This window comes from Microtus ochrogaster, chromosome 15 (genome assembly GCF_000317375.1).
Source record: "Microtus ochrogaster isolate Prairie Vole_2 chromosome 15, MicOch1.0, whole genome shotgun sequence".
Classification (NCBI taxonomy): domain Eukaryota; kingdom Metazoa; phylum Chordata; class Mammalia; order Rodentia; family Cricetidae; genus Microtus; species Microtus ochrogaster.
Window position 1 is genome coordinate 31,900,578 of NC_022017.1, and position 26,425 is coordinate 31,927,002.

Genomic DNA, 26,425 nt, shown 5'->3' on the forward strand with positions numbered 1-26,425 from the left:
ATCAAGTCCCTCTCCCTCATCAGCTTGAAGAGCAATCAGGGTGGAAGAATGGATGAAGAAAGTATGGAATATATACATATTAGAGTATTCTCAGTTGTCTTTTAATGGAAACCAAAGGAAGCTGAAATACTCACTGTTCACTAATGCCGTCCCGCAAAGGCAATTTATGTCTCTCGTGTTTCACTCTTTAAAACCATGAGATTCCAAAGCTACAGACAACAACCTAAGAAAGCTCCAAGGGAAGGGCAGTAATATGGTTGGAGGAAGGAAAGCCTTAAATTGTGAGTGTTTCTAACCTAAAGCAGCGGTTCTTAACCTGTGGGTCACACCCTTTGGAAAACCTCTATCTCCCAAAATATTTACATCATGACTCACAACAGTAGCAAAACTACAATTATGAAGTAGCAGTAAAAATAATCTTATGATCTGGGGTGTCCACAACATGAGGAACAGTGTTAAAGGATCACACAACATTAGGAAGGTGAGAACCGCTATCCTAAAGGATCTACATGTGCATTTGAGGTTCCCACAGCAGGAGAAACCAAAACACTTTCATGTGCCTTGTAGTCATGATCCAGGGTGCTCACGGATCTCACATTCCAGTGTGGTGGTCAGTGGCTGCATTCCCCAGTGCCTTATCCTAGCAATGGACTCGAAGCTACAAGGCTCATGGCTCAGCTGTTCTTGTCTTCCTAATATGTATTCTTATATCTAAGTCCTCACCCCTTGAGGCAGGGTGGGTGGCTAACTTTGAAGAGAGTGAACTAGCTTTTTATTGGTTATTTAAAGAAAATGGGCCCCAAAGGGAGTGGCACAATTAGGAGGTGTTGCTTTGTTGGAGTAGGTATGGCTTTGGTGGAGGAAGTATATCACTGTGGTGGTGGATTTTGAGGTGGATATATGCTCAAGCCATGCTCAGTGTCTCAGACCACTTCCTGTTGCTTGTGAGTCAAGATGTCAGAACACTTAGGTCCTTCTCCAGCACCATGTCTGCCTGCACACAGCCATGCTTCCTGCCATGGTGATCGTGAACTAAACCTCCGAACCGTAAGTGAGCCACCACGGTTAAATGGTACCGTACATGTGTCTCTCATCCTCTTCCTCTGCTGAACTCACTCTTAGCTCTTCTGTTCACACAGGTTTCGATCTGATGGATTTGTTCAGCGTGAAGGAAATATTGGGAAAGAGAGAAAACGGAGCCCAGAGTTCTTATGTACGGATGGGTTCCTTCCCCGTGGTGCAAAGAACTGAGTGAGTGGCCGTTTCTCCTTCCAGAACTTCTGCATGCTCTGGGAAAGCAGGGTGCAGCCAGCTACAGCTGCCCACTCAGCACCGAGCTGAGCAGTACCACAGCTAGTAGCGCCTGGTGACGGTTACACCCAGATGACACAGCTTAGCTGCTGACCTGGGAGGGTAAGGGCTCTTTGCAGCTCCATGATCATTGCGCTAATAATTTTCTCATCATTCCGTGCTCATCTGTTCATTTGACACTAATCATCCATTTGTGGATGCAGTTTCCTTTCAGATCATTAAGGATCAACCATTTTATGGTTATCACTCAAGCACGATTAGTAAAAGCTCAGGGTTAGAAATTGGGGTTCAACCTGAAGATCTGAAAAGTAAAACAGTCAGCCCCTGGCTCTTACCTTGACTGCAGTCTGAAATGGCGATCCTGCCTTCTCGAATCCCAGAAGGAGACTGTGTAAATGAGAGCTGTTTCCTCCTATTTTATAATCCTTTCTAGGGCTGGGATTAAAGGCGTGCACCACCATCATTAAAGGCATGCACCACAGATTCTATGGAAACTAGTGTGGCTACTGAGATTAAAGGTGTGTGTTACCACAATCTGGTCTGTAAGGCTGACGAGTGGGACTGTTTTACTCTCAGATCTTCAGGCAGTCTTTATTTGTTAAAATACAGTTAAAATCCACTACATAGTATCATTCAGCACCTCCTATGGACCAGCCATGGCCTCACCTAGCTGATGTCTGTCTCTTAGAATCCTGTAATGTTTTTGGTCAGTGAAGATCCAGTTTCCGTGTTGACTGGGTGTCTTGTTTATACATTACCAAATGCGTCAGTTTTCTTCTACTTCTGCCTGATATGCGTATCCCTGCTTTGTCATGTTGAGAAGCTATGCTACAAGTATTTGCCTCTCTGCAGCTCCAGTGAAGGGCTGAAAGTGATCCCAGTGATGAGTGGAGACCCAATGGTCACTAGGTACAGACGGATGGTCTGAAAACTAGGATGCTCCTGCATCATCTGACCCATTTTCCATCTTGTAACTCTTTAATTGCTTCTATGTTTTCTTAAACTTGGAGGCCAGAAAGGGCAGACTGACATTCGCAATCACCATAGGAGTCTCATGTCTCGACCTAAGCTTCCTTTGTCGACTACAGTATGTTTAGAGAATTCCAGGCACCTCCTCCTACTGCCAGGCCTTTGTTGGTGTCCCTCCATCTAGTCTGGATACCTGCTTTGCTCCGCCTCCGAGTATAGTACAACTTCTGGGGTTTAGCTACTGCTCTTGGGAAACATCCACCTTTAGTCGGACTGTCCCTTCCTATACTCTCCATACAGTACATTCCTGTATTGAGCGTGGTGAGCTGTCTTTGCTGCTTCTTTAGAGGCTTTGAGAGAGACCTAAGTATCGGTCCTTTCTAGAGTCCCATCGTTGAGCTAATCACTGCCTGTAGCAGGGGGTTGGTGGCTGAATTAGACCACAGTGAGAGAAGTCAGATTTCAGCTACCCATGGTGAACCATGAACACAGCCTGGAGCACAGCACTGAGTTCAGCAGGTGTTCTCCGAGTGCCGACTGTGCGTTAGACTGTAGTATCACTTCACCCAGAGCCCCAAACCTGCATTCCCTGAGAGTAAAGGAGAATGGGGCGTGCAAATCCTCTCTGAGCTTCATCTTTGCACCTGTGGAACAGAGTCTGCACTCTGACCTCCTAGGTACTGAGCATCCTCTTCTGCAGCCATGCACAGATGCTTGGGTTGATGTGATTCACCTGGTCCCGGGCTCGTTTAGGGTAATGTAAGAAAGGTCAAGCTCCAGACTACACTCTTGCTCCACCCTTTCTCATGAATTCACTAGCGACACAGCTAAGACCCAAAATAATCACACAGAAACTATATTACTTAAATCACTGCTTGGCCCATTAGCTCTAGCTTCCCATTGGCTAACTCTTACATCTTAATTTAACCCATCTCCATTAATCTGTGCATCACCACGAGGTCATGGCCTACCAGCAAAGTTTCAGCATGTTTGTCTCTGGCGGAGGCTCCATGACTTTTTCCTGACTCTGCCTCCTTTCTCCCAGCATTCAGTTTAGTTTTCCCCACCTACCTCTGTTTCCCTAAAGCTCTGTTATAAGCCCAAAGCAGTTCCTTTATTAACCAATGATATTCCCAGCATAGAGAGGGGAATTCCACATCACTACTCAGAAAAAGAAAAGCATCATATGTAATTTAAGCATGTAGGAAAATTCACTGGAGAAGGAACGAAAAGGCGAGTGTTATACAGATGTGGTGGATGCCTCACTGAGGGCCCTTCCCATTGCTGGAGATGTCTTGATCTCCTGGGACACCTGTCAATCAGCAGAACATCTTTAGGCTCTTACTCTATAGAACAGAGGACTGGGCACAGCTTCTGGGTGATGAGTTTAGCTTATGTGACACTGGCGCATTCGTGAGTTGGGGATCACTGTGTAATCTGTTTCATACAGCAGAGCTTCACAACTCAGACATCCCAAGAAAGGGTAGTTTCCCTCCACTTTCTAAAGCTTTGAAATGTCTTCATCCTTAAACACACATGATGTAATTTGCAGGCCAATTTCATTCATAATGAAAAAAGAGATGCCACTTTCAACATTACTCAATTCTTTAACATGTAAAGGGATTTTTTACACATCTTTATTTGATTCTTACTATAATATGAGGTGAGCAGGGCAGGAATTGCTCTCATTTATCAGGTACAACATCTGAGCCCCTAAGGAAGACAATCACTTGTTAAAATTTCACAGATAACAGGGAACAGAAGCTAGCCTCATGGTGAGGTAATTGAAGTCCAAAGCCTTGTTCTTTGCTCTGCAATCTCATATCTGCTACGTTATTGATGGAAAGAATTGTTCATTGGATTTCCTACCCTTGATTAAACTTATTCAGTCCTCAAGAGTATATGTGTATCGCTCTGTCTCTGCTTACCTGCCTGTCTGTCTTTCTCTCTCTCTCTTTCTCTCTCTGTATGTGTGTGTGTATACAAACATTATATTCATACACAATCTTTTGGTTGGATGCACATACTTGCATATGCCTGTTGAGATAATTCAAAATTATAGGTGAAAGCTGTTTTCAGAGAGAGAACAATAGACAGATTCATGAAGAACAAAATAAGCAGAAAAGGAAAAGTTTCTTAGATGGGGACATCCTGACTCTTTCCACGTGCATGTGGTTAAAGAAGTTTCTAATTCTGGAGGGAAGTCTAGGTGCTGAAGGTGACAGGCTCTTTTCCTCCTTTCTGTATATGATCCTCAATGATGTCTTAGACCAGAGGATGATATCGAACAACTGGGTCACCTCTCAGCTTGGATCTGTGAGAGGAGAGTCAGTGAGGACCAATCTGAACTCATAATTTCTGTAGCTACGTGAAGGATCCCTGAGGATCTGCAAATCTAAGAACCAGGAACTCAGACGCCTCCCCACTTCCCTTCCTGGATGTCTGGCCAGACAGCCTCCATCTCCTCCAGCAGCAAAATCCATGCTATGTGTGTTCCCAGAGGCAGTTTTCCACCCCCAGGGTAGACTTTGGCTCTTTCCTGGCCAAATTCTGCAGAAGGAAAGAACAGTTGGCTGGTGGTTAAAAGAAAAACTATGGAGAGACCAGATTCTCTGGGTGTGAACTCTGTCTGCTGTACCTCCTTGAGTTAACCCCAAAGAGTCGGGGTGCCCTGACCTACAATGCAAAGACCAAAATACATCCTTCACAAGTCATTTCCAGGGTGGAATGAGATGAAAGCTCACCGTTCTCCTTTATTAAGTTTCCCAAAGTACTCATTTTAAAATCAAGTCTTATATGATTTTTTTAAAAAAGAAAACAAACTATCTTTTTTTTTTTTAAATTTTACATACCAATCCCACTTCCCACTCTCTCCCCTTCTCCCATCCGCTCCACCTATTCCCTCCTTGTCCACTCCTCAGAGAGGATAAGGCACATTGCTTTGGGGGAAGGTCCAAGACCCTCCCTATTCTATCTAGGCTGAGCAAGGCATCCTTTCAAAGAGAATAGGTTCCAAAAAAGCCAGTACAAGCAGTAGGGATGAATCATAGTGCCACTGCCAGTGGCCCCACAGTCTTCCCAGCCATACAACTGTCAACCACATTTCAGAGGGTCTAGATTGGACCTGTGCTGTTACCTTCCCTATCTGGTTGGAGTTGGTGAGCTCCCATTAGCTCAGGTAGACTGTTTCAGTGGGTGAACCCATCATGGTCTTGACCTCTTTGCTCATATTCTCATTTCTCCCACTCTTCAGCTAGACTTTGGGAGCTCAGCAGTTCTCCAATGCATTTCTCTGCCTCTGCTTCCATCAGTTTCTGGATGAAGGTTCTATGGTGATATTTAAGATATTCATCAGTCTGACTATAGGGCAAGGCCAGTTTAGGCACCCTTTCCTCTATTGCTTAGGGTCTTAGCTGGAAATTTCTCTAGTGTTAGTTTTCTTGCTAGCTCCATGATAGCTCCCTCAATCAAAATATCTCTTTCCTTGCTCTCATCTCTGTTCTTCCTCCATCTGGACTATCCCAGTCTCTCAAGTTCTCCTCCCCCCTCCCTTTCTCCTCTCGTTTTTAACCTTCTGCCCTCCCTACTCCCCTCATCCCCATGCTTCCAATCTTGCCAGGAGATCCTGTCTGTTTCCCCTTTCAAGGTGGATCTATGTATGTTTTTCTTAGGGTTCATCTTATTACCCAACTTCTCTAGGATCATGAACTATAACCTCAATAGCCTTTGCTTTACAGCTAGTATACACTTATGAGTAAGTACATACCATGTTCATCTTTCTGGATCTGGGTTACCTCACTTAGGATGGTTTTCTCTCGTTCCACCAATTTGCATGCAAATTTCAAGATGTCATTTTTTTTTTTATTGCTGAGTGATACTCCATTGTATAAATATAGCACACCTTCTCCATCCATTCCTGGGTAGGGGGGGCATATAGATTGTTTCCTGGTTAGGGCTATTACAAATAATGCTGCTATGAACATAGTTGAGCAAATGTCCTTGTAGTATGATTTATTATCTTTTGGTTATATGTCCAAAAGTGGTATTACTGGGTCATGAGGTGGATTAATTCCCAATTTTCTAAGAAACTACCAAACTGATTTCCAAAGTGGTTGTACAAGTTTGTATTCCCACCAGCAATAGAGGAGTGTTCCCCTTACTCCACATCCTCTCCAGCATAAGCTATTATTGGTGTTTTTGATCTTAGCCATTCTGACTGGTATAAGATGATATTTCAGAGTTGTTTTGATTTGCATTTCTCTGATGGCTAAGTATGTTGGACATTTTCTTAACTGTCTTTTGGCTATTTGAGATTCTTCAGTTTAGAATTCTCTGTTTAGTTCTGTACCCCATTTTTTAAATTGAGTTATTTGGAATTTTGATGTCTTATTATTTCTTGAGTTCTTTATATATTTTGGAAATCAGTTCTCTGTCTGATGTGGAGTTTGTGAAGACCTTTTCCTATTTAATAGGCTGTCTTTTTGTCTTATTGACAATTCCTTTGCTTTACAGAAGCTTCTCAGTTTCAGGAGGTCCCATTTATTTATGGGACACTCTCAGTGTCTGTGCTACTGGCGTTATATTTAGGAAGTGGTCTCCTGTACCCATGGATTGAAGGGTACTTCCACTTTCTCTTCTATCAGGTTCAGTGTGGTTGGATTTGTATTGTGGTCTTTAATCCATTTGGACTTTTGTTTTGTGCATGCATAGGGTTAGAATATGTATCTATTTTTATTTTCTGTATGTTGCCATCCAGTTAGACCAGCACCATTGTTGAAGATGCTTTCTTTTCTTTCATTGTATAATTTTAGCTTTTTTTTGTTAAAAATCAGGTGTTCATAGGTGTGGAATTAATATCTGTGTCTTTGATTTGATTCCATTGGTCAACCTCTCTGTGTTTATGCCAATACCAAGCTGTTTTCATTACTGTAGCTCTATAATAGAGCTTGATGTCAGAGATGGTGATGCCTCCGGAAGTTCCTTTATTGTACGGGATTGTTTTGGCTATTGTTGTATTTTGTTTGTTTTTCCATATGAAGTTGAGTATTGCTCTTTTGAAGTCTGTGAAGAATTGTATTTTTATTTTGAGGGGGATTGCATTGAATCTATAAATTGCTTTTGGTAGGATTGCCATTTTCGTTATTTTGATCCTACCTATCCAAGACCAAGGGAAATCTTTCTGATTTCTGGTATCTGGCTCTGTCTGTGACATGGGTGAAGGTGGAAGTTGGTCTAAGGTGCTCTGGGCAGGCACAGCACGACTGGCCCTTGGACCTCCATGGTAACTGAATTTGTTTAAGAGGATGTCCTGTGTCTCGGTGACAGTGCCATATGGTCTGCATGGTTCGTAAATGGCAGAAGCTTCTTAAAAAGCTATAGCCTTGTTGTCTAAGGTCAGCTCTTCCTCGATGGTGTCTTCTCATGGTAATATCATGTCATAGAAATGCTGAACAATGCCGAGGGGCCTCTCTTACAAGGGCACTGATCTGTTACAGGGTTCCCCTCTCAAGACCTAAAAATCCTCTACCACCTAGGCATTAGGATTTTAGCACATGGGTTTTGTGAAGGCATACCCTGAGGCTATAGCTACTTGGTATAGAATCCCTGATAAAAGAAACTGGGAACAGGACAGGAGAGATGAAGGCTGGAATTCTCCAGTGCAAGCATTCTGGGGGAGGGTCACCTAGCATTTATTGGCTGTCAGTCATCAGGAGGACGGGGCTCCAGTAGATGAGCACTGAGGGTTGGGACAAAGGCAGTGAAGGGGCCACAGTGCTTTTCGATAGAAGGTCTCACTACGACACCAGTCTTAGTAAGAGGCATCGGTACAACTGAGAGGGTGCTGTGGGGATCCTTGGGGGTCACACTGTCAGGACCCAGTAGCTGAGCAGACATGGAAACTTCCTCTGCCAGCTTCCCATTCTTCTCACTAATCCTGGCACCATTTGTCTGTCTGTCTCTCTCTTCTCAGGGATGTTTTTCCCCAAGGTCTGCCTGATGAGTACGCCTTTGTTACAACCTTCCGGTTCCGGAAAACATCTCGGAAAGAAGACTGGTACATCTGGCAGGTCATCGACCAGTATGGCATCCCACAGGTATGGGTAATGCTGCCTATCTTTGGGGCAAGTGCTGTGTCCTCCTCCCAGGAACTAGTCTTGACCACTGTGTTTTCAGCAAGATACTCGGTCCTGGGCTTAGGCAAAAGGGGGGCCGATTCCATGGAGCCCCAAAGAACCTATAGGTCCAGCTCCTCTGTCCTCCATGGTCAAACCTTCTAAGGTTTGACATCCAGTTACCATCCTCTGAGACTTTCTACCTAAACAGAGAAGTGACCTTCTGCTCTGTTGTCTTATGGCACCTTGTCTGTTGGTGACCTCATATAGTGCAAGAAACTGATTCAACAGTCAGGGTCAGGTGGGCCTGACCAAATATTGTATCACCTTCTTTCTTAGTGTGGGACATGGAGTAGGATTGCCCATGAGTCTTAGTTTCCTTAGCTTGAAAGTGGAAGATGACAATACTTACCAAGGACTGTGGGTAAAAGAGTCGGGTGTTAATAAAGTCACGTTTGCAAAGCATCCAGCAGAGTCTAATGTGTAATAGGATCGGTCACAAGTAGATCTCCTGCATCACTGAAGGTTGTTCTCAGTTTTCTCACATGTGAAGTTCCAAATGCTTGTCTTTACACACCTGTAGAGTATTCATTTTCAGTTGGGCAATTCCTCAACAGTGTGCAGCCCAATGGGGAAGGGCAGATCTCAAAGCCAAGTTCATCGACACAGGGCATCAGTCTGAGAGGAATGCAATAACTGTTCTCAGTGCTCAAAGGCCTGGGCTCTAAACATTGTCCTCTCATTGGAAATACACACACACACACACACACACACACACACACACACACACACACATATGCACACATGTAGACATTCTCACTTTCACCTGGGAGAAACTCTTCTTGATTTTCATATGGGGCTAAAACAAAACAAAACAAAACGAATTTCCATGGAGTTGGACTCTAGCAATCATCGACTGTGGTCCGAGACAACCAACTGCAGCCAACGTCTTGTTCCTCCCTCTTGGATCACGATCACCTCCTTCTAAGTGCTCCTCTTCAATTCTCTCTCTCTTCCTTTCCCCATCATTTCTTAAAATAAGTAAATGCAATAATACAATTGAGGTGCTAAGAATGTTGTGAGGAGGAGGGAATAATGGCCAGGACATTCAGCCACTACTTTTAGTCTAATCTAACAGAATAGAATATGATTTATTCTAACAGATTATACTAGGGTAGAATAGAGTAGAAGAGAAGAATAAGAATAAGGATAGGATAGGATCGAAAAGAATAAACTAGACTAGACTAGACTAGACTAGACTAGAATAGAATAAGATGGAATAGGATTGTTTCCTCTTGTGGTCAGAGAAGGCCTTAGCATTGCTCTTCACTGGCACAAACCTGCTCATAGCACAATTCAGATGACTCAACAATTTTTAATGCAGCGAGCCCTCCTCATTACCCTGCATATAGGTTGGTTCTACCATACCCATTTCCGAATAAGACATAGAAATGTCACAAGAAGTTCAGGAATTGGCCGCAGTTTGCACAAGTAGTAAAAGCAGAAGTTGAGATTTGGATTCAAACAGTTAAGGCCCCCGAGTCCGTGCTTTTGTTCTCAGCCTGTCTAGGCCTTCCAGTCCTGTTGAATAACTCTGCCGTAGCATCTGTGGTCACACTGAGGTGCAAACTCGTTTTTAGTGTTAGCCATGGAGGGATCCAGTTTCCTATGCGTGGGAGACTAAAGGCATTGACAGATTGCTGTCGGCTCTGGGTTCCTGTTCACCACGACTGCCTCTTAACCATAGAATTGCTTCTCCAGTTTCTCTGGTCTGGCAGGGTGGGACTGGGCACCTGCCATGACATTCTTGTGGTGTGAGACCCTAACACCCCCACAGTCTGGGTCTTTTCTTTCATGGTATTTTTGCAGAGCTTTGTGCTTTCTGTCTGCCACGTCTGCTGATGCCCTCCTTCTGGAGTAACCAGGGTTCAGATATAGCTTGAAAATAGAGCTAGCACAATTTGCTGATGCCTCTGAGAGATAAAGTGATTCCAGGAGGTCACCCAGCTAGTGTTGGTAGTCACATGACTTAGGTCTCTGAATACCTTGGCTTGCTTTCTTACTTGCTTGAGACAAACATCCTAGGGAAAGCGAAGTCTACAGGGAGCTCTGAAGATGGTCAGGGCTGGAACTGGGGCCTGCGAGACCACTTCAGTCACAACACAATTACACTGTGTGTGTTGTATTATGCAATTCAAGAGGAACCCATTGTTTCTGGTCATTCATTATGCCTGTAATAAGTATGCAGGAGAGCCAACTAAAAGAAATATAAGGAACCCTTTGGTTGTGTTGAAGGGAGGTTGAGTCAGAAAGAGAACCTAGAAGACCAGGGCTGTGCTGTGAATACGTTGGCCAGTTCTGTGCATTGCACAGGCACCTTTATGTAATCTCAGGGACTCTTTCCTTTCCATTTATTGATGAATATCCATTCAGCACCCTTTTCTTTTTTTTTTCCTTTTTTTTCTTTTTTTTTTGATTTTCGAGACAGGGTTTCTCTGTAGCTTTGGAGCCTGTCCTGGAACTAGCTCTTGTAGACCAGGCTGGTCTCGAACTCACAGAGATCCACCTGCCTCTGCCTCCCGAGTGCTGGGATTAAAGGCGTGCGCCACCATCGCCCGGCCTCAGCACCCTTTTCTTTTTTTTTTTTTTTTTGGTTTTTCGAGACAGGGTTTCTCTGTAGCTTTGGAGCCTGTCCTGGAACTCCCTTGGTAGACCAGGCTGGCCTCGAACTCACAGAGATCCGCCTGCCTCTGCCTCCCGAGTGCTGGGATTACAGGCAGCACCCTTTTCTTGAATGCCACCATGTACCACATGTTTTTCTAGCCACTGGTATTATAGGGATTAACAAAGGAGATGATCAAGTGTCTGTTTAAAAGGATGGGAAAGTGGACTTCGAATAAACAGGTGTGCAGGTGTGCAGATGTGCACAGTTACTAAACAAGATAGCTTTAAATGTTGATCTATAACTGTAAAGGCAAGTAAGTATAAATCAACCAAAATGTCTGAAAAAAATGAGAAGTCTTAAGAGACCCTGAGATTAGTTAGGATTCCTGGTTGGTGTCATGCCTCAGGCCCTCTTCACTGATCATTTGAAGTCTCACAGAGGCCCCAGTAGGCTCTTCTCATACTGAGGACATGATCTCTGCCTAGTGGCTGAGCATAGTCAATCTAATTATTGTCCAGGTTGAGCACCCTACACATTGGCTACTGATGCCAGCATGCCGAGGAGGAATCAGAGGCCAGAACGGCACCTAACCGGCCTCAGCCCAGACAGCGCTGAGCATCCTGGTGCAAGAGGCACAGTTGGCCGTGTCAGCATTGTCAGGGCTGACTCCTCCCTCCCCACTTCTGCCCATGCTTGGTCCCATGATGTCCAGGGGATGTATTAGGTGTTCAAGGACTCTCTGTGCCTGTCTCCTTAGGTCTCTATCCGACTGGATGGTGAGAACAAGGCGGTTGAGTACAATGCTGTGGGTGCCATGAAGGACGCAGTCAGGGTGGTCTTCCGAGGTCCCCGAGTTGATGACCTCTTTGACCGTGACTGGCACAAGATAGCTCTAAGCATCCAGGCCCAGAATGTGTCCCTCTACATTGACTGCATGCCGGTTCAGACGCTGCCCATCGAGGAGAGGGAGAACATCGACATCCAGGGCAAGACTGTGATCGGCAAGCGTCTCTACGACAGTGTGCCCATTGACGTGAGTACCCGAGGGGCTCTTGTCGGCAGTGCTAGGGCCATCAGAGTGACCCCTAGAATCTAGGTGCTTTAGTGTCTCCCTTGTCTGTAGTTCCAATTTATCATCAATTTATCAATCATCACCATGGACTTTCTGAGAGGAGAGGACCCTTGACTCTGAAAGCTGCATATTAGAGTCCAGATTTCACATGCATTCACTCATCCATTCATTGCATACACACTGAACGTATTCATATGGTATTCATTGTGATCCTTCTGTTTGCTAGGCTCTCTGCTGGGCATTAGTGATACTGGTGCCTATAAGGGAGCATATGATCAACATGCATAACACTAGAAATCTTTAAACTAAAGGGCTCAACATCATTGGATGTTATGGGAAGGGCTTCTAGGCTACGAAGGGACAGCAGTACTTTGATGAGTTGGGCCAAATACACACAGTATCACAAATCATATTCAAGTGGTGTCACACCATCCTGGGATGGACAGGCATGGAAAGAGCTTGCAGACCCTAAATCCGGTATCCTTTGCATGGCAACCTGATCCTGCCAGGCCATATTAGTAGCAGCAGAAGCAGCAGCAGAACACCCATGTTGTGCTTACTATGTGTTTTAGTAGCTTCTCGGGTCAGTGCAAGCTCCATTATGGTGGCTGCTCCTTCTCTGTCTTTTGTATATGCTTGCCTATGTGCTATAGTACAGGCATCCAGTTATGTTGAGCCTGAACAGCAGAAAAGATATATGAATTCAACCAGCCCAGGGTTATTATGAAAGGAAGACTCAATGAGACCATTCAGTCTGGTTAACAAAATGCCACAGTAGACATGGGCATTGTGTACCATGGAACTTAAAGAATAAGTGTCCAAACGAAACAAGTCTCAGGATAGGTGTCCATGGGCTGAGGAACCCAGGGATCCACTCTTTCATGAACCTTGACCTTTGACCAGTTCCCATTGGCCCCACATCTGGCTCAGTTGCTTTAACATGGCTCCGAGAAACGCAAGCACAGGTGATCTTCCTCCTTCGAAGGGCTCAGCTTCATGAACATTGTTAGGCTGTTCACTTCCCTGCTGTGACACCAGCCAATTTTGTATCTAGCCACGGTCCCGTTTTTAAGCAAAGAACCGGAGAGAGCTCAGCGATCCCGTGTGGGGCAGTGTTTGTTGCTCTTCTATTTCGGTTTGAGCATCAGGTAGAGACTCTGGTGGTCTCTGGGCAGTGCACCCTTGTATGGTTGCTGTCAGCTCTGAGCTCCTCACTTGGTGCAACACTGTAGCACTGTGATGTCACTTAGTCTTGCTTAGGAGGCAAAGGCAGGCACACAAAAGGACTGGCTCCACATTGTAAATGCACAAGAAGGCAGTGTCTCTTTCACTTGGAACTTGGACCTGTTCCTTAAGTGGGAGGATCCTCTCATTCCCCCTCTTTTCCTCTATCAGTGAGAAAGGTTTGTTGGTGTCAAACCCCAAGAAATCAGGGGGCTTCTGACATTCATCCCTAGCTGTGTTTCTAGATTAAATGGTTGGAGGAAGAGTCAGTATATTTTATATCCTTCCCAGAGCATGAGCTTGAATATGTGGCTCTATGGTTTGGGGCCTTAGGTACAGCGGGAAGAGGCCTCAGCTTATCGAGGCTTGATGCGGGACAGGCATTGTATCCTGTGAGTCCTTCAGTTCCCTCTGTGGCTCTGTGAGACCATATCATCAAAAGGCAAATGGAGGATAGCAGAATTGATATGACTCCATGATAGCTGAACCTTAGACTCAGCATGGTAAGAGCCCAGCTCACGCTTTCAGCTCTTCCCGATCAGTTTTCACACCAGAGTTACCAAAGCGCCATTCAGTGAGTGCAGGTGTGGGGGATATGGTGGGAGGCTGGGAGCTGACCCGTAGCTCAGTTCAGCCCACGGCTGCTGTAGATTGAACCTGAGTTTGGCTCTCAGACAGGAATGAGGCCCAGAAGGATAGAAGGAGTGGAGATTTGGGGACTTGGGCAGACAGTGGGTGGGGAAAGTTAAGGTAGCAAAGTAACACAGATCAAAGGCAGTTGTGGGAGTTTGGGGTTCCTCCCAACCTCAGCTCTATAGTGTTGTCTGATGGCCCAGCTGTGGTCAGTGGATCACTGCTAATGTAGAAAGCAGACCATCTCCTAAAGACCAGCATTGCTCAAAATCGAGAATATGCCGTCTTTCGTTTTCTCCCGGTCTGGATTGGTGTCTCAACAGGAAATGAAATAGACATGCATAGATCTGCTCGTCCTTCAGTCGTGAACCGGGTGGCATTAAGGGGGTGTGCTTTGAGGAACACATGGTAGAAGCAGAAGGCAGGGGAGCCCCCACACAGACAGAGCCCCTCACCCACCGGTTCTGTCTGTTAAAGGTTCTTTCATCGGGTGGACCACATCTGTCTTGTGGCAGGGGCTGCTTTAGAGCTGGGGGCAAGAGAGGACAGAGCCTTGTCCCACAAAGATTTTGTTGTGGCAGAGGAAATAGGTGCTGGAGAGCGGAGAGTGGGGGCGGGGGGGAATGTAGTAGACCTGCGGGCAGGTCCTGTTGTGAGGATGAACGGTGAGGGGTGGGGCATGAGCCTGGCCAGCAAGAGGAAGATGGGAGCTGGGAGCAGCCTACCGGTGAACAGTGGGCGGGAGGAGTCTCCTGGGCAGTGGGACTCTGAGGGGTGAGTGCGTGGGAAAGAGTTTAGCGTATGGAGAGACCCAGGTCAGCCCAGAAAAGGGAGCTGACGAGAGAGCAGGGTGGATGGTGGATGAACTGAGCCCAGGCAGCAGCCTGAGTTTGTTGAATTGTATTGATTGCACGACATCCAATAATCTCAGCCAGAGCTCAAGGCAAGGTTTCTACAGACCACTCTCTGGCTGCAAGAGCCTGGGGTCCAGAAAGCAGACAGTTGTCAGGTCTGCAGTCACTCTACACCTTGCTGCCATGTGCACAGGCTGGAGTGTGGCTAAATGTTTGTGTGTGTGTGTGTGTGTGTGTGTGTGTGTTTGTGCACGTGCGCACGCACGCACGCGCACACACACACACTTATGCAAACTTCACTATTATTCTTAAATATTGAAATCTTTGTTTTAAGTTTTTAAGGCAAGGTAGAGGGTATTAAAGTTGAAATGGATAGTAGGTATTTATCTCAAAAGTTCATGTAAGCTACTGTATGGAGATGCCCCCAAAGGATGAAAATAGGGACACGTGGAGTTTTCCGTCTGGAAACTGTCTCATCATCTATGTACTATGTTGCCTGCAGTGGTGGTTAATAGCGGCTAGGAGTGGGTGCGTCTGTGTGTGTAGCTGGGGCTAAGGCCATGATCCTGGCACAGTGGAAGCAAGCGTGGGCCTCCCATGCAAGGGGACTTTCTCTAGATGGGATTTGGATACACAGGCAATGGAGAGCCTCCCCGTGCAGCCCACCAGAGCAGCGCAGGGTGGGAAAGATTCCAAGAGCAAGTGGACTGTCTCATCCGGGGGAGATTTCAGTTCTTTCCTCTTTCCTCGTTCCTTTGCAGTTTGACCTGCAGCGGATTGTGATCTACTGCGACTCGAGGCATGCGGAGCTGGAGACTTGCTGTGACATCCCGTCGGGTCCGGTGAGCAGACCTGCAGACTGGGCTGGAGATATGTATGGCATAGGGGGCTTGAGTGTTCAGGGTTTGGGAATTAGCAGTTGATCCCAGGGCGGCACTGGCCACCAGCATGTGTGGGGATTCTAGCTTCATGTTTTACTTCTAACCATTCACACAGAGCATGAGTTTGGGGGGAAATAATGTTAAACAGAGCTTCAGTCAGGGTGACCCAAAGCTTCCAGCTGTGACCCAGCTTTGGGGAAGTGTGGAAGGCAGAGGATGGAGGGTGCTCCCAGGTCGCAATGAGCTTATGAATTCCGTGCTCAGGGGAGGGGAAACTACAGTGCTTTGGGACAGGCAGCAATGTGGCACTCAGAACACCAATGGCCCCTGAGATGAGGATTGGAGCCACCAACTAGGCCTTTGAATGCAGGGTCTGCACCCTTTAGGCCTCATCACCCACTCCTTATATCCCATTTCCTCCATATTTCTCTACCAAATCCTGCTTCCAAGATAATGCTTGAAATGCGGAATTGGAATGGAACCTGTTTCCCAGGGTGGGCCAGGCTCGGGGACCCAGAAAGGCCTTCATTACTGTGCTCTTCTTAGCCCTCCTACAGTGCAGGGGCTGGGGATCTGGAGACACCTTGATATAAGTGTGGGTAGAGAGGAGGAGAAGGAAGGAAAAAGGGGGCAAAGGAAGCTGAGATTTTTAGGGAGGGCAGGAAGAGGAGGGTCAGGCTATGGAGTGTGTAGGTAGGAGACAGTAAGATGGGCGTCTCCCTAAGTGTTCTCATTTCCCCCGTCTCAGATGATAAAGGAAACACCCTTGTCTCCATCCTGCATGGTGAGCCATGTGACCAGGGCGGTTCAGTGGTTCTTCTGGGTTGCTAAGCTGGCCACTGTCTAGGGCGTGGCTGCCTAGCCTGTCCTCTTGAAGGCCTCAGGAGAGCAGAACCCTGTTGCTAGATGTGTTCTGTCCACTGTGTGTCCTTGGGTGCCTTTTGGTTTCTTCCTTGCCCCGTTCCTTCAGTTCCAGACCTCATGCTCCTCACCAGGGGGCGGCAGATTCTGACCCCTTGACCCTTCCTTTCAGTGTCAGGTGACCGTGGTGACAGAGCCTCCACCTGCACCTCCACAGCTGCCCACGCCCGGTAGCGAACAGATCGGGTTCCTGAAGACCATCAACTGCTCATGCCCTGCCGGAGAAAAGGTAATCCACCCCGCTTTCACCGTCCTCCCTCAGCCCCCTGTAGCATCAGAGCTGAGTGTGGCAGGCCAGGCTGGTTGGCAGGACCGCTCTGACAGTGAGCTGAAGTTGACAGCTTCCCATCACACCTGGCCTACCGGATCAGGGTGCCCCCAGGCTCACAATGGCTTTCAGACCACCATCGTGTTCCTTGGAATGTCTGTTTCTTTACTTTTGTGCATGATGGAAGGGAGGTTCTCAGACGTCGGTCTAATTAATGTTTTCCCGCAGCTAATAATGCGTTATGGGGTCTCCCTGGCTGTTATTTACGCCCTCACCCTTCTTGCTGTTTCCTCTGGTTAACCACACACACTAATCTGAATATATGTCATTACATGTGTGGGGGAGTGTGTGGGTGTGGATGTATATTTATGAGTAAAGGTTTGGCTATCATTTTAAGTTTTACAAAGTGCTTCATGCTTGTGAATATCCATACTTATATCCACTGGGCACATTAAGTTCTTGGTTTGTACCCAAGGCTTTCATTTATTTGTTTTTAAATTTCTATAGGTCAGTAGTGGTCTTACACACACACACACACACACACACACACACACACACACACACAACACTTACTATTATGAGTAGTAGGAACAAGGTTGTCGTGGAGCAGAACTCTCTGGATACAGTGTCTTGAGAGCCTCTGGATTGGTACCCTTAGGGCCTTAGTCTACCATAACAGTTGTCCTCACCCACATGGTGCTAGCCACACACGAGGACTGTGAGGCTCTGCCCACTACTAGGGATGCCCAGCCCCAAGTGAAATAAGAGTTGGAGGTAACTGGATCAGTCACTTTGAATGTAACATCTGGCCAATATGCGCTTCTCTTTCCTTTCCCCCTGGCTGTTGTTCGTCACACCTCCCATCCCTTGTTCTATGCAGAGAGCCAGGCTCTTGGGAAGACATGGATAAAGTAAGGAGCTCCTTGCCAAGTCAACTTGCCAACAACTAGCTATCCCCTGAGCTTTTGTCAGGCTGTAGGTGACATTAGGATACCCCATGACCAGTGTCTAGGTTGGGGAAGAAGCAGGCATCAGAAAGATGGGATCATCACACTCAGGCTGGGCAGCTGGTCTTCCATCTGCAGGCTCAGGCTCAGGCTGCCTCAGCCTGTGAACAGATCTCTTCCACATGCCAGAGAAGCCTCAGAGGGGCAGCTGTTTAAAACCACATCCTCTTGAGTCTCACTTGCAGTTACGGAAAGGGTGTGGAGAGGTTTTGCTCCCCTGCCACTGTGCCCAGACACAGTGCCCAAATCCACCCTCCCAAGGCCATTGCTTCCCCCGTGGATCCAGGTCTGTGTCTGAGTGGGTCCCATGCAAGCTTGTGTGGTCACTGCTGGGACTCTCAAGAGGCATCGACTTCCTTTGCCACCCATCTTTCCAATGTCTAACTCACCAGTGCTTGGCTCTCCACTGACCTCCTTGGCGTGGTTTAAGGACACCTCTTCACTACATCCATCCCCGTGTGACCCCTGCCACATCCCCAGTGCTTCCAATCTCATGTCTCAATATCTCTCCCTGATAGTTCCCAGGAAAATAAAAACTGGTTTCTTGCAGGGACACTCATCTCATCTTTGGCCATTTGAGGATACAGCTCCTTCTGCATGAAACATCTATTTCGTTTCTTGAGTAGCTTTCCCTGGCTGACACCTGCTCGTCCTCTAAAGCATGAGCAGTGAATCTTTGCTGAGCATGTTGGCCTTGTGATTTCCCTCCAGGCTTCCTTTTTCCCCATGTTATTCCCATTTGATAACTGTCCAGAACCTTCTTTGGTAGCAGGTTTCTTCCTTTAGGCCACCAGCTAGACATGCAGACTTCTTAATAGTTAAGAATGCCCGCTTTTAGCTTAGCTCTTATTTTAATCTGTCTCTCTTTTTTCCTCCCTCCCAACCTCCCTTCCTCCCTCCCTTCCTTTCTTACTTTGCTACTTCCCGTGCCTGGCTACCTGGGGGCAGCCTGGCTTCTGACCTTGAGCACGTCCCTCCTTTTCTCCCTTATTTTCTTCTCCCCTTTCTCTCTCCTGAGCCTAGATTTCTCCTCCTACTTATTTGCTCTGCCTGCCACTCCTGCCTATCCCTCTCCTGCCTAGCTATTGGCCATTCAGCTTTTTATTAGACCAACCATCAGGTGCTTTAGACAGGCAAGGTGAAACAAACGCCATGTTTCTTCACATAATTAAACAAGTACAGCACTACTTACTGAAGCACACCTTGACATCATTAACCAAGGCATCAGAAAGAAATGTAACATACCTCCACATAGTTAAGGTAATATTCTGCAGCATAAACAAATGTAATGCATTTTTGCCTAGTTAAAATAATATTCCACAACTTTCTTTTCTAAGAAAAGTCCCTTTTCTCTCCCAGGCTTCAGTATACTATAGCCATGGCCACACCGGGCTGATAACATTTCCTTATTTTTTTCTTGAGCACAATCCTAAATTCCAGTTGACAGAGATTGACTAGTGTCTGTGTTTGGGGGCTGCTTCACCTTTGGATACAGATGCAACTATTAGATAATGGTTGAATTGATGAATAAATTGAGTGTGAAAAGGTAGATGGATAGGAAGATGGACAGATGGTGGTGAGGGGAGAAAGGCACGCATCCTCTCATTCCCTTTGCAGAATGAGGCTCTCCCAATTGAGCTTCTCAGTCTGTGCACTCTCGGCCTCTTACTCTGTGTGACATCACCTGATAACCTATGTTTTTTTTTTTCAAGTTGTTAGTCCTAGCTTTTGGCCATAGACAATAAACACCTGCTATGTCCTTCACACCATGTTGCACACTGAGATTTTAAGACCAGCAGGATATGGCCCTTGAAAGTCTTAGTCTGGTTAGGGAAAGAAAACTCTAGGACCTGGATCATCCTAGGGAGCTACCTTCACAGGAGCAGGTGGACGGACAAGAAGACCTACTCCCTCTGCATGGAAGACAAGCCACATGGAGGAGCTACCTGACCACCTGTGAAGCTGGTGTGGCCCCCTGCCTCCTGCATCTGTGTGTCTATTAAAAACTCAGCATGAGACCCAGGAAATCACAGTCTTCTTCATAAGGCAGAGCTCTGGCTACACGCACTTTGTTTCCAGCTGTTCAAGTCTTTCATTTTAGTTAATAAGTGATGTCAACCATCCTTTGGGGTCCGCGTTTACATCTCTGTTATCAGTCATGGTGATGGATGCGAACAGTGTCCAAGACGTTCTGAAGGACACTATAGGAGCTCCTGTGTGCACATGCTGAGGACATCTGTGATTGCTCTGAAGTAAATGGGCACCCAGGAATAGAGTTACACCGTTTAGTCTTTCTTGTCACTTTGGAAGAACATCAACTGAGGAACAGCCTTTGTCAGATCAGTCTTTGGGCATGTGGGTGGGGTAATGTTTTGATTGATGATTGATTTTGATTTATGGTTGAAGTGGGCGGGCCCAGCTCTTTACATCATCTCTAGGTAGTTGGAGCTGGCCTGTATAACAAAGCAAACTAAAGGGCTGGAGAGGTGGCTAAGTGGGTAAGAGCACTGGCTGGTCTTCCAGAGAACCAGGGTTTGATTCTCAGCATCCTTATGGTGGCTTGCATTCATCTGTAGCTCAAGTTCCAGGGTGGCTGATGCCCCCTTCTGGCTTCTGTCTGTACCAGGTACACACATGGTACATAGGCAAAATCTCATGAAAAAAAATATATTTTAAAGAACACAGGCTGAGTAAGCCAGATGGAGCAAGCTACATCTCTTCATGGTCTCTTCTTCAGTAATTGCCGTCAGGTTCCTGGCTTGGGTTCTTGCCTTGACTTCCCACATTGATGGACTGTCACCTGGAAGAGGAATATGAAATAGACATTTTCCTCACCAAGTTGTATTATGTCAGAGTGTTTATGACAGCAGCAGAGACGCAAACTAGAACAAGAGTGAAAATATTATTATTGATGGGATTAGGTAGAAATGGGCCAGTAGTATGGCGATATCTTTATTTATAGCCTAAGAATCATGTGTTTGTTCTCAGCTTGGCAATATTAGAGGTGCCCACAGCATACTGAGCATGTGTGAACACACTAACACATTTTAAAATCTGAATGCAGCCGTGTATCTAAAAATTGCCTTAGCCCTGTCATGCTATGTATTTTAGTAAATAATCATTACACAAATTGATAGTTGCAGGCATCATAATTTTCTTTCTAAATAAGTTACATATTCTGAGAAAATAATAGCCCATAAAATGACTTTGTTTATGCTCATTTCTGTTGTCTATTGATCAATTATACCATTTATCTATAAGGTACAAACTGATGCTCTAATGTGCCTCTTAGATACAGAATTCTGGGTCAAGCTAAAGAGAACATCAGTCACCTCACAGACCTGTAGTTTATCTCCATCTAAGTGAAATTTGACCCCCTCTAACCAGAGCCATCTCCATTCTCTGACTTCTCAGCCTGGAACCCTTGTTCTTCTCTCTGATCTCTATGTGTGGCATCTTTGGCTCCCATGTATGGATGAGAACATAGACTACTCGCTTCCTGTTTCCCCGGTGTGTTTACAGCTTTGATCCTTCTGTGGCTGCACTGGGAGGTCGTGGTGAAAGTTGTCCATGCATGTTTGCAATTGGGGAATGGATTCTCAGCTGAAGTCAACTGTTTCCTGCTCAACTCTCTGACCCTTCTGGCTTAGCATATGACTAAATTTCGAGCCCAGTAGTAGAAAATTAGCGCATAGGAGAGATGGGGAGAATTAATATATCACCTTTATTGTTTCTTCTTGTCTTTCTTCCTGCAGGGTGAACGGGGCTTTGCTGGCCCTGTGGGACTCCCTGGTCAGAAGGTCAGTACCTACATGGTATAGTGTCCTTTGCTTTAAACCTCTATGAAAACATGGCAGGGGTGTGTTGTATCACTGTCCCAGAAGGCTTAGAGTTGCCTTGGAGCAAGTTAAGATGCTACAGTAAGAACAAGTGGCATGAGATTCAAGCTATGAGACTCTGACCTTTCCAGACCTGCACCTCTTAGCCTAAAAGTTTACAGAAAGAAGGGCAGGGTTGCCCAGGCTCAGGTTCATAGCCCATGTGCTCCAACAGGCTCTACTCTCCAGAGGCAGTTAATCCTGCATCAGTCCTTGCAACTTGATTGTTTCAAGAAGCATTTAGGACTTGGGCTTTAGGAGTTACTTAAGTTGTATAAATTATATGCATTTCTTGTGCACAAAATTTGGAAACTCGGTAGTTGCACGAAGTCAGGTGCTCGCGCAGAGTACTCCGTCTTCGGTCACAAGCAGCTTCTTCCCCCTCCCACATTCTCCTGCATGCTACCTTCTCCATCACTGCTTCGATCTTTGAACACTGATGGCCGGAGGTACCAACTACCTGGCAGCGTGGGAAGTCTTTACTTTTGCACAACTAATACCGTGTCTGGGGCTGAGGGTGATGGTAGAGAAAGAGGCCGTTGCATGTCTTCACTTTTCTTGCTTCTGTCTTCTTCTGGGCGAAGAGCTCTATCATCACATCTGAGCACTACAGTCTTCTCCATACCACCTTCCTCCTTCCCAACCTTGGCCTTTCTGCCTCTCATTCTCCCTCTTTTCTGTCTGTTTTCCATGTCATGGTATTAGTACACACCTTCTCGGCACCAGGTTGACATCATGATAAAAGTTTGTTTCAACATTCACTCAAAGACTCTGTACTCACATGCCCAGGTCTGGCAGGGCCCAGGGATTTGTGAAATAAATTCAATGAATGTGAGGGAGTGTGACTTAAGCGCTTCTTTACCTTCCAAGCTGGGGCAGGCAACCTCCTGATACAGTCACCCAGGATGGCATCAGTTCTGGGGAAGCAGGGCAAGGTTGGCTGTGGACAGCCTGTGAGTACAGAATCTGGGAGAGCGCTTGGGAGGATCTGACCTGACGTCCATTTTGCTTCTTAACCCTTCAGGGTGAATCAGGACCCACTGGACTGATGGGTGCTCCAGGGCCCAAGGGAGAAAAAGGAGATACTGTAAGTAAGATGCTGCTTTTCTACTTTGAGAGAGCATGTGGTTGGTATGTGAGGCCCAGGGCTCCCCCACGCATCCCAGTCTGGTCACATTGATTAGCAGGTGTGGGCCAAAGGCCTGGTAAATACAGGCGCTGAGTGCATCCAAGCCATGAGAGAAAGCACCTCTCTTTTTCACCAGGAAGAGCTACCTGCTGGACAATGCCATAGTATTCTTTAGCCTTGTACTTCATTCTGTCCATCCCCAGAATTCTGCTCTGCCAAAGTGGTACCCCTGTGATGCCTGAAACTGGCCATTTCGTAGTGTCCCCTTCACTCTGGCCATCCCACATGCTTGTTCTAATGTATATAAATCTACTCTTGTCAATAATTGCATTATTAACAAGTGTATTACATAGACCAACTAAAAAGCAGATTTTCAGACAAGGTATAGAAATGTCTGATTACAGCCCTGTCTAGGGGAGCTTCAAGAATACTAGTAGAGGACTGGGAGTGTGGTTCAATAGTAGAACTCTTGTCTAGCAGACACAAGGCCCTGAGTCCTATCCCCAACAAATGTGCATGCATGTACACTCACACACACAGACACACACACACGAATGTTACACACACACACTGACACACATGAACAAATACACACACACAATGAGGAAGGAGTTTTGGAAATACACATTTTGAAATTATAAAACAAAAATGGGAACGATCATACGATTATCAGACACAATGGGCTTTAGAATAGAACAGTTCATAAAAAGAGATACTTTAGGATAGAAGAGTCAGCTCTTTAAGGTTTCTCCAAGATACACAACAATTAACATAATAACCAACAACAGAGCCTCAAGAGGCAGGACGTACAACTGATGGATTTCAAAGGAAAGACTCTTGGGGTGATGCCACACTACATAGATGCCCCCTCAGTAGACCTGTGTCTTCTGATTTCCTTTTCTAGGGGAGAGGACCCTTCATCCAAGGAGAAAAGGGTGAGAAGGTAAGCCTCCATTTATTGGTTTCCTTCAGAGTTCAGGGCGGATCCGTGGGAGGTGTGTATAGCTATGTCACCTTCTGTGGATTTGAGTCGGGGAGAAGGCTCCTGGCTGCAGGCCTTGCTTCTGGGTGTCTCCTGAGTTGGATGGCAGGAGCAAATGCAGACACAGCAGGAAGGGATAGCAGGTGGAGACAGGTAATGGAGGTTGAGTGAGGAGGAAAGAAGGGACTGAACGTCTCCTGGAGAGCAGGCCACCGGAGCAGTGCTTGAGAAGTAGAGAGGCGTGGGCAGGACACCCTAGTGAAGTGAGGAGCAGCAGGAGGGCTTGCTTCAGATGAAGCTGGCGTACCGTGCTCAGGGTAAAGTGTGACTCGTGATGCTCAGCAGAATGGAGATGGAGCCAGAGACACTACCTGAGGACCACCAGGTAGGACCTCAGCTATCAAAGCCTGTTTAGATTTCATGTACTGTGATAGGGTACCAGTGAAAAGTCTTTGTGTGGTCAGGAGGCTGAGGATGCTCAATCAGCAAAAAGAAGACAGATCTGAGAGGGGACCGTCCAGAGAAATTTGGGAATGAGCCAAAAGATGACTTAATGGGGGAACAGATGAAGAATAGAGCTGCTGTGTGTGACTGGACAGACAGGACTTGAAGAGAGTGTGTGGCAGGGCTGATTTCTTCCCAGCTCTGTAAGTTGTACCTTGTTTCCCTTCTAAATAACAACCACAGCAGAGCAGACCTTGGGGAGTGTGCAACTTACTCTCCAAGGAAACACTTAGGATGGTAGTCGATAAAGACAGATAAAAACAAAGAGCCCCTAAGGATGCTACTTCAGTCACTGCCCGTGGCAACACATTTCCATTATTCTGAAAATGTCTCTTACATCTTAAGGGCCTGGAACTTTTGCTGGACCTCATAGCCTGACTTAATACACCTTGAGATCACTTAAGATTGCTATCCTGCTGTGCAGTCGTGTGCTTGTTTAATCTGCCTTTAAGAGAACAGTGTAACAGCCTACTCTACTTGCCTTGGATTTCCCGTATGATCAGTGTTTACAGCATAACTGTAATCTTAAATTGGCTACATCTTTCTCTCTGTGTTCCTGAATCAGAGGAGTTCATTTGTGTGTGCATGTTATGGGAATAAATGTGGGAAACAGCAAATACATTGAAATAAACCCTATGAAATGAATATCCATAGTGTTAAAAAGCAGCATACAGACATTGCTAATAGCACTAGTTTGTTATCTGGGTCCCTTGGGACCAGTTGGGGTCAGTAACTTCATCCCTTGGAAAACTCTGTTTAAGATTTTTGTACAGTATATCATTCTTACCCCAGTAATGCATTCTGGGAAAAACAAAGCCCTTTGTTAGTGATGCACACAGACACAGACAGATGCACTCGACAGCATTCAGACAGGCGTAGGTTCAGATTCAAACAACAGACAAGGAATGGCAGGAGACACAGGGAGAGTGAAGTAGAGGGCTCAGATACTGGCTCCCTCACTCTTAGATTACTCTAAGGGGAAGAAGTGATTTTCTTATCCTTAATGTAACATGAGGCACGTTACAAGTGGCTATGCATTTATTACTAATGTGTTCAAATTGATGCAAATGCCCTTGAGTGGTATCCACAAGACTTCATGGCCAACATATGTGTCGCTGACATTATTGGAGCACTTGTTCTTGTGGGGACAGATGCTGTGCTGCTGTGCTCTAGACTGGGTCATATCAGCTCTTTGAACAGGCTGATGATGTCATACAATTCTGGTCTATGAAAATATGGAAGAGGTGTTCAGGGAGAGCCCATCTTTATTTAACACTTTCCCTTCGGGGTTTGCTCTGAGAAGCATCATGAAATGCATGCTATATACCAAATCCTCACAGACTGTGAATAGTTGATATATGTAGTTAGAAACAGATGGTAATGTGGGGGGTATAGCATGAAAATGTGGCTATACACATGAATAACGCAATCGAGTCCTACACCACAAAATCATGCTTAGGATTATAACAAATGGTCAGAAATAAAGTATTTTGTCACCTTTCAAGACATTCTGTGAAATATATGTAACCCAAGTTATGGAGGGTGGGAAGAGGTGCCTGCCCCTATGAGTAAAGGGGAGTGGGCAGAGGCCAGGATAGGTGTTTAGGGATAAAGAAATATCACAAATCAGTCTCGGACATGCAGGCAAACAACCACAGCTACGTGGAAAGCTAAGTCAGGAGTATGGCAGGTTCAAAGCCAACCTGAGTAACTTAGCCAGACTCTGTTCAAAAACTATATATTAGATATATAGATCAGTTAACTTGCCTAGTGTGCCTGAGGCTCTGAATTCTATCGTGTGTGTGTGTGTGTGTGTGTGTGTGTGTGTGTGTGTGTTCTTGTACATACAATCCAACTCTCACCCTCAAACCTGGACTACCACTACGATCTCTGCGTGACTAAATGGGACAGTCAGAATCTAAAAGGACATCCTTGCTTACCCCTGCCGTGATAAGAGTATTCCACACTGGTGACATGTAGGTTTGTACTCAGGCTGTCACTTCTCTGATCCCCA

At 46.0% G+C, this 26,425-nt stretch overlaps 1 protein-coding gene across 1 annotated transcript in view; it reads left to right on the top strand.

Annotated features, from left to right (window-relative positions):
• Col22a1 (collagen type XXII alpha 1 chain) overlaps positions 1-26,425 on the top strand; it is a 226,488-nt gene that overhangs the window by 37,467 nt on the left and 162,596 nt on the right. Inside the window, exons 5-12 of the mRNA XM_026782418.1 lie at positions 1,140-1,251; positions 8,252-8,375; positions 11,816-12,091; positions 15,603-15,683; positions 16,756-16,872; positions 21,674-21,718; positions 22,821-22,883; positions 23,830-23,868. Coding sequence (XP_026638219.1) covers positions 1,140-1,251; positions 8,252-8,375; positions 11,816-12,091; positions 15,603-15,683; positions 16,756-16,872; positions 21,674-21,718; positions 22,821-22,883; positions 23,830-23,868 — 857 coding nt within the window. The remainder of the gene's footprint in view (positions 1-1,139; positions 1,252-8,251; positions 8,376-11,815; positions 12,092-15,602; positions 15,684-16,755; positions 16,873-21,673; positions 21,719-22,820; positions 22,884-23,829; positions 23,869-26,425) is intronic.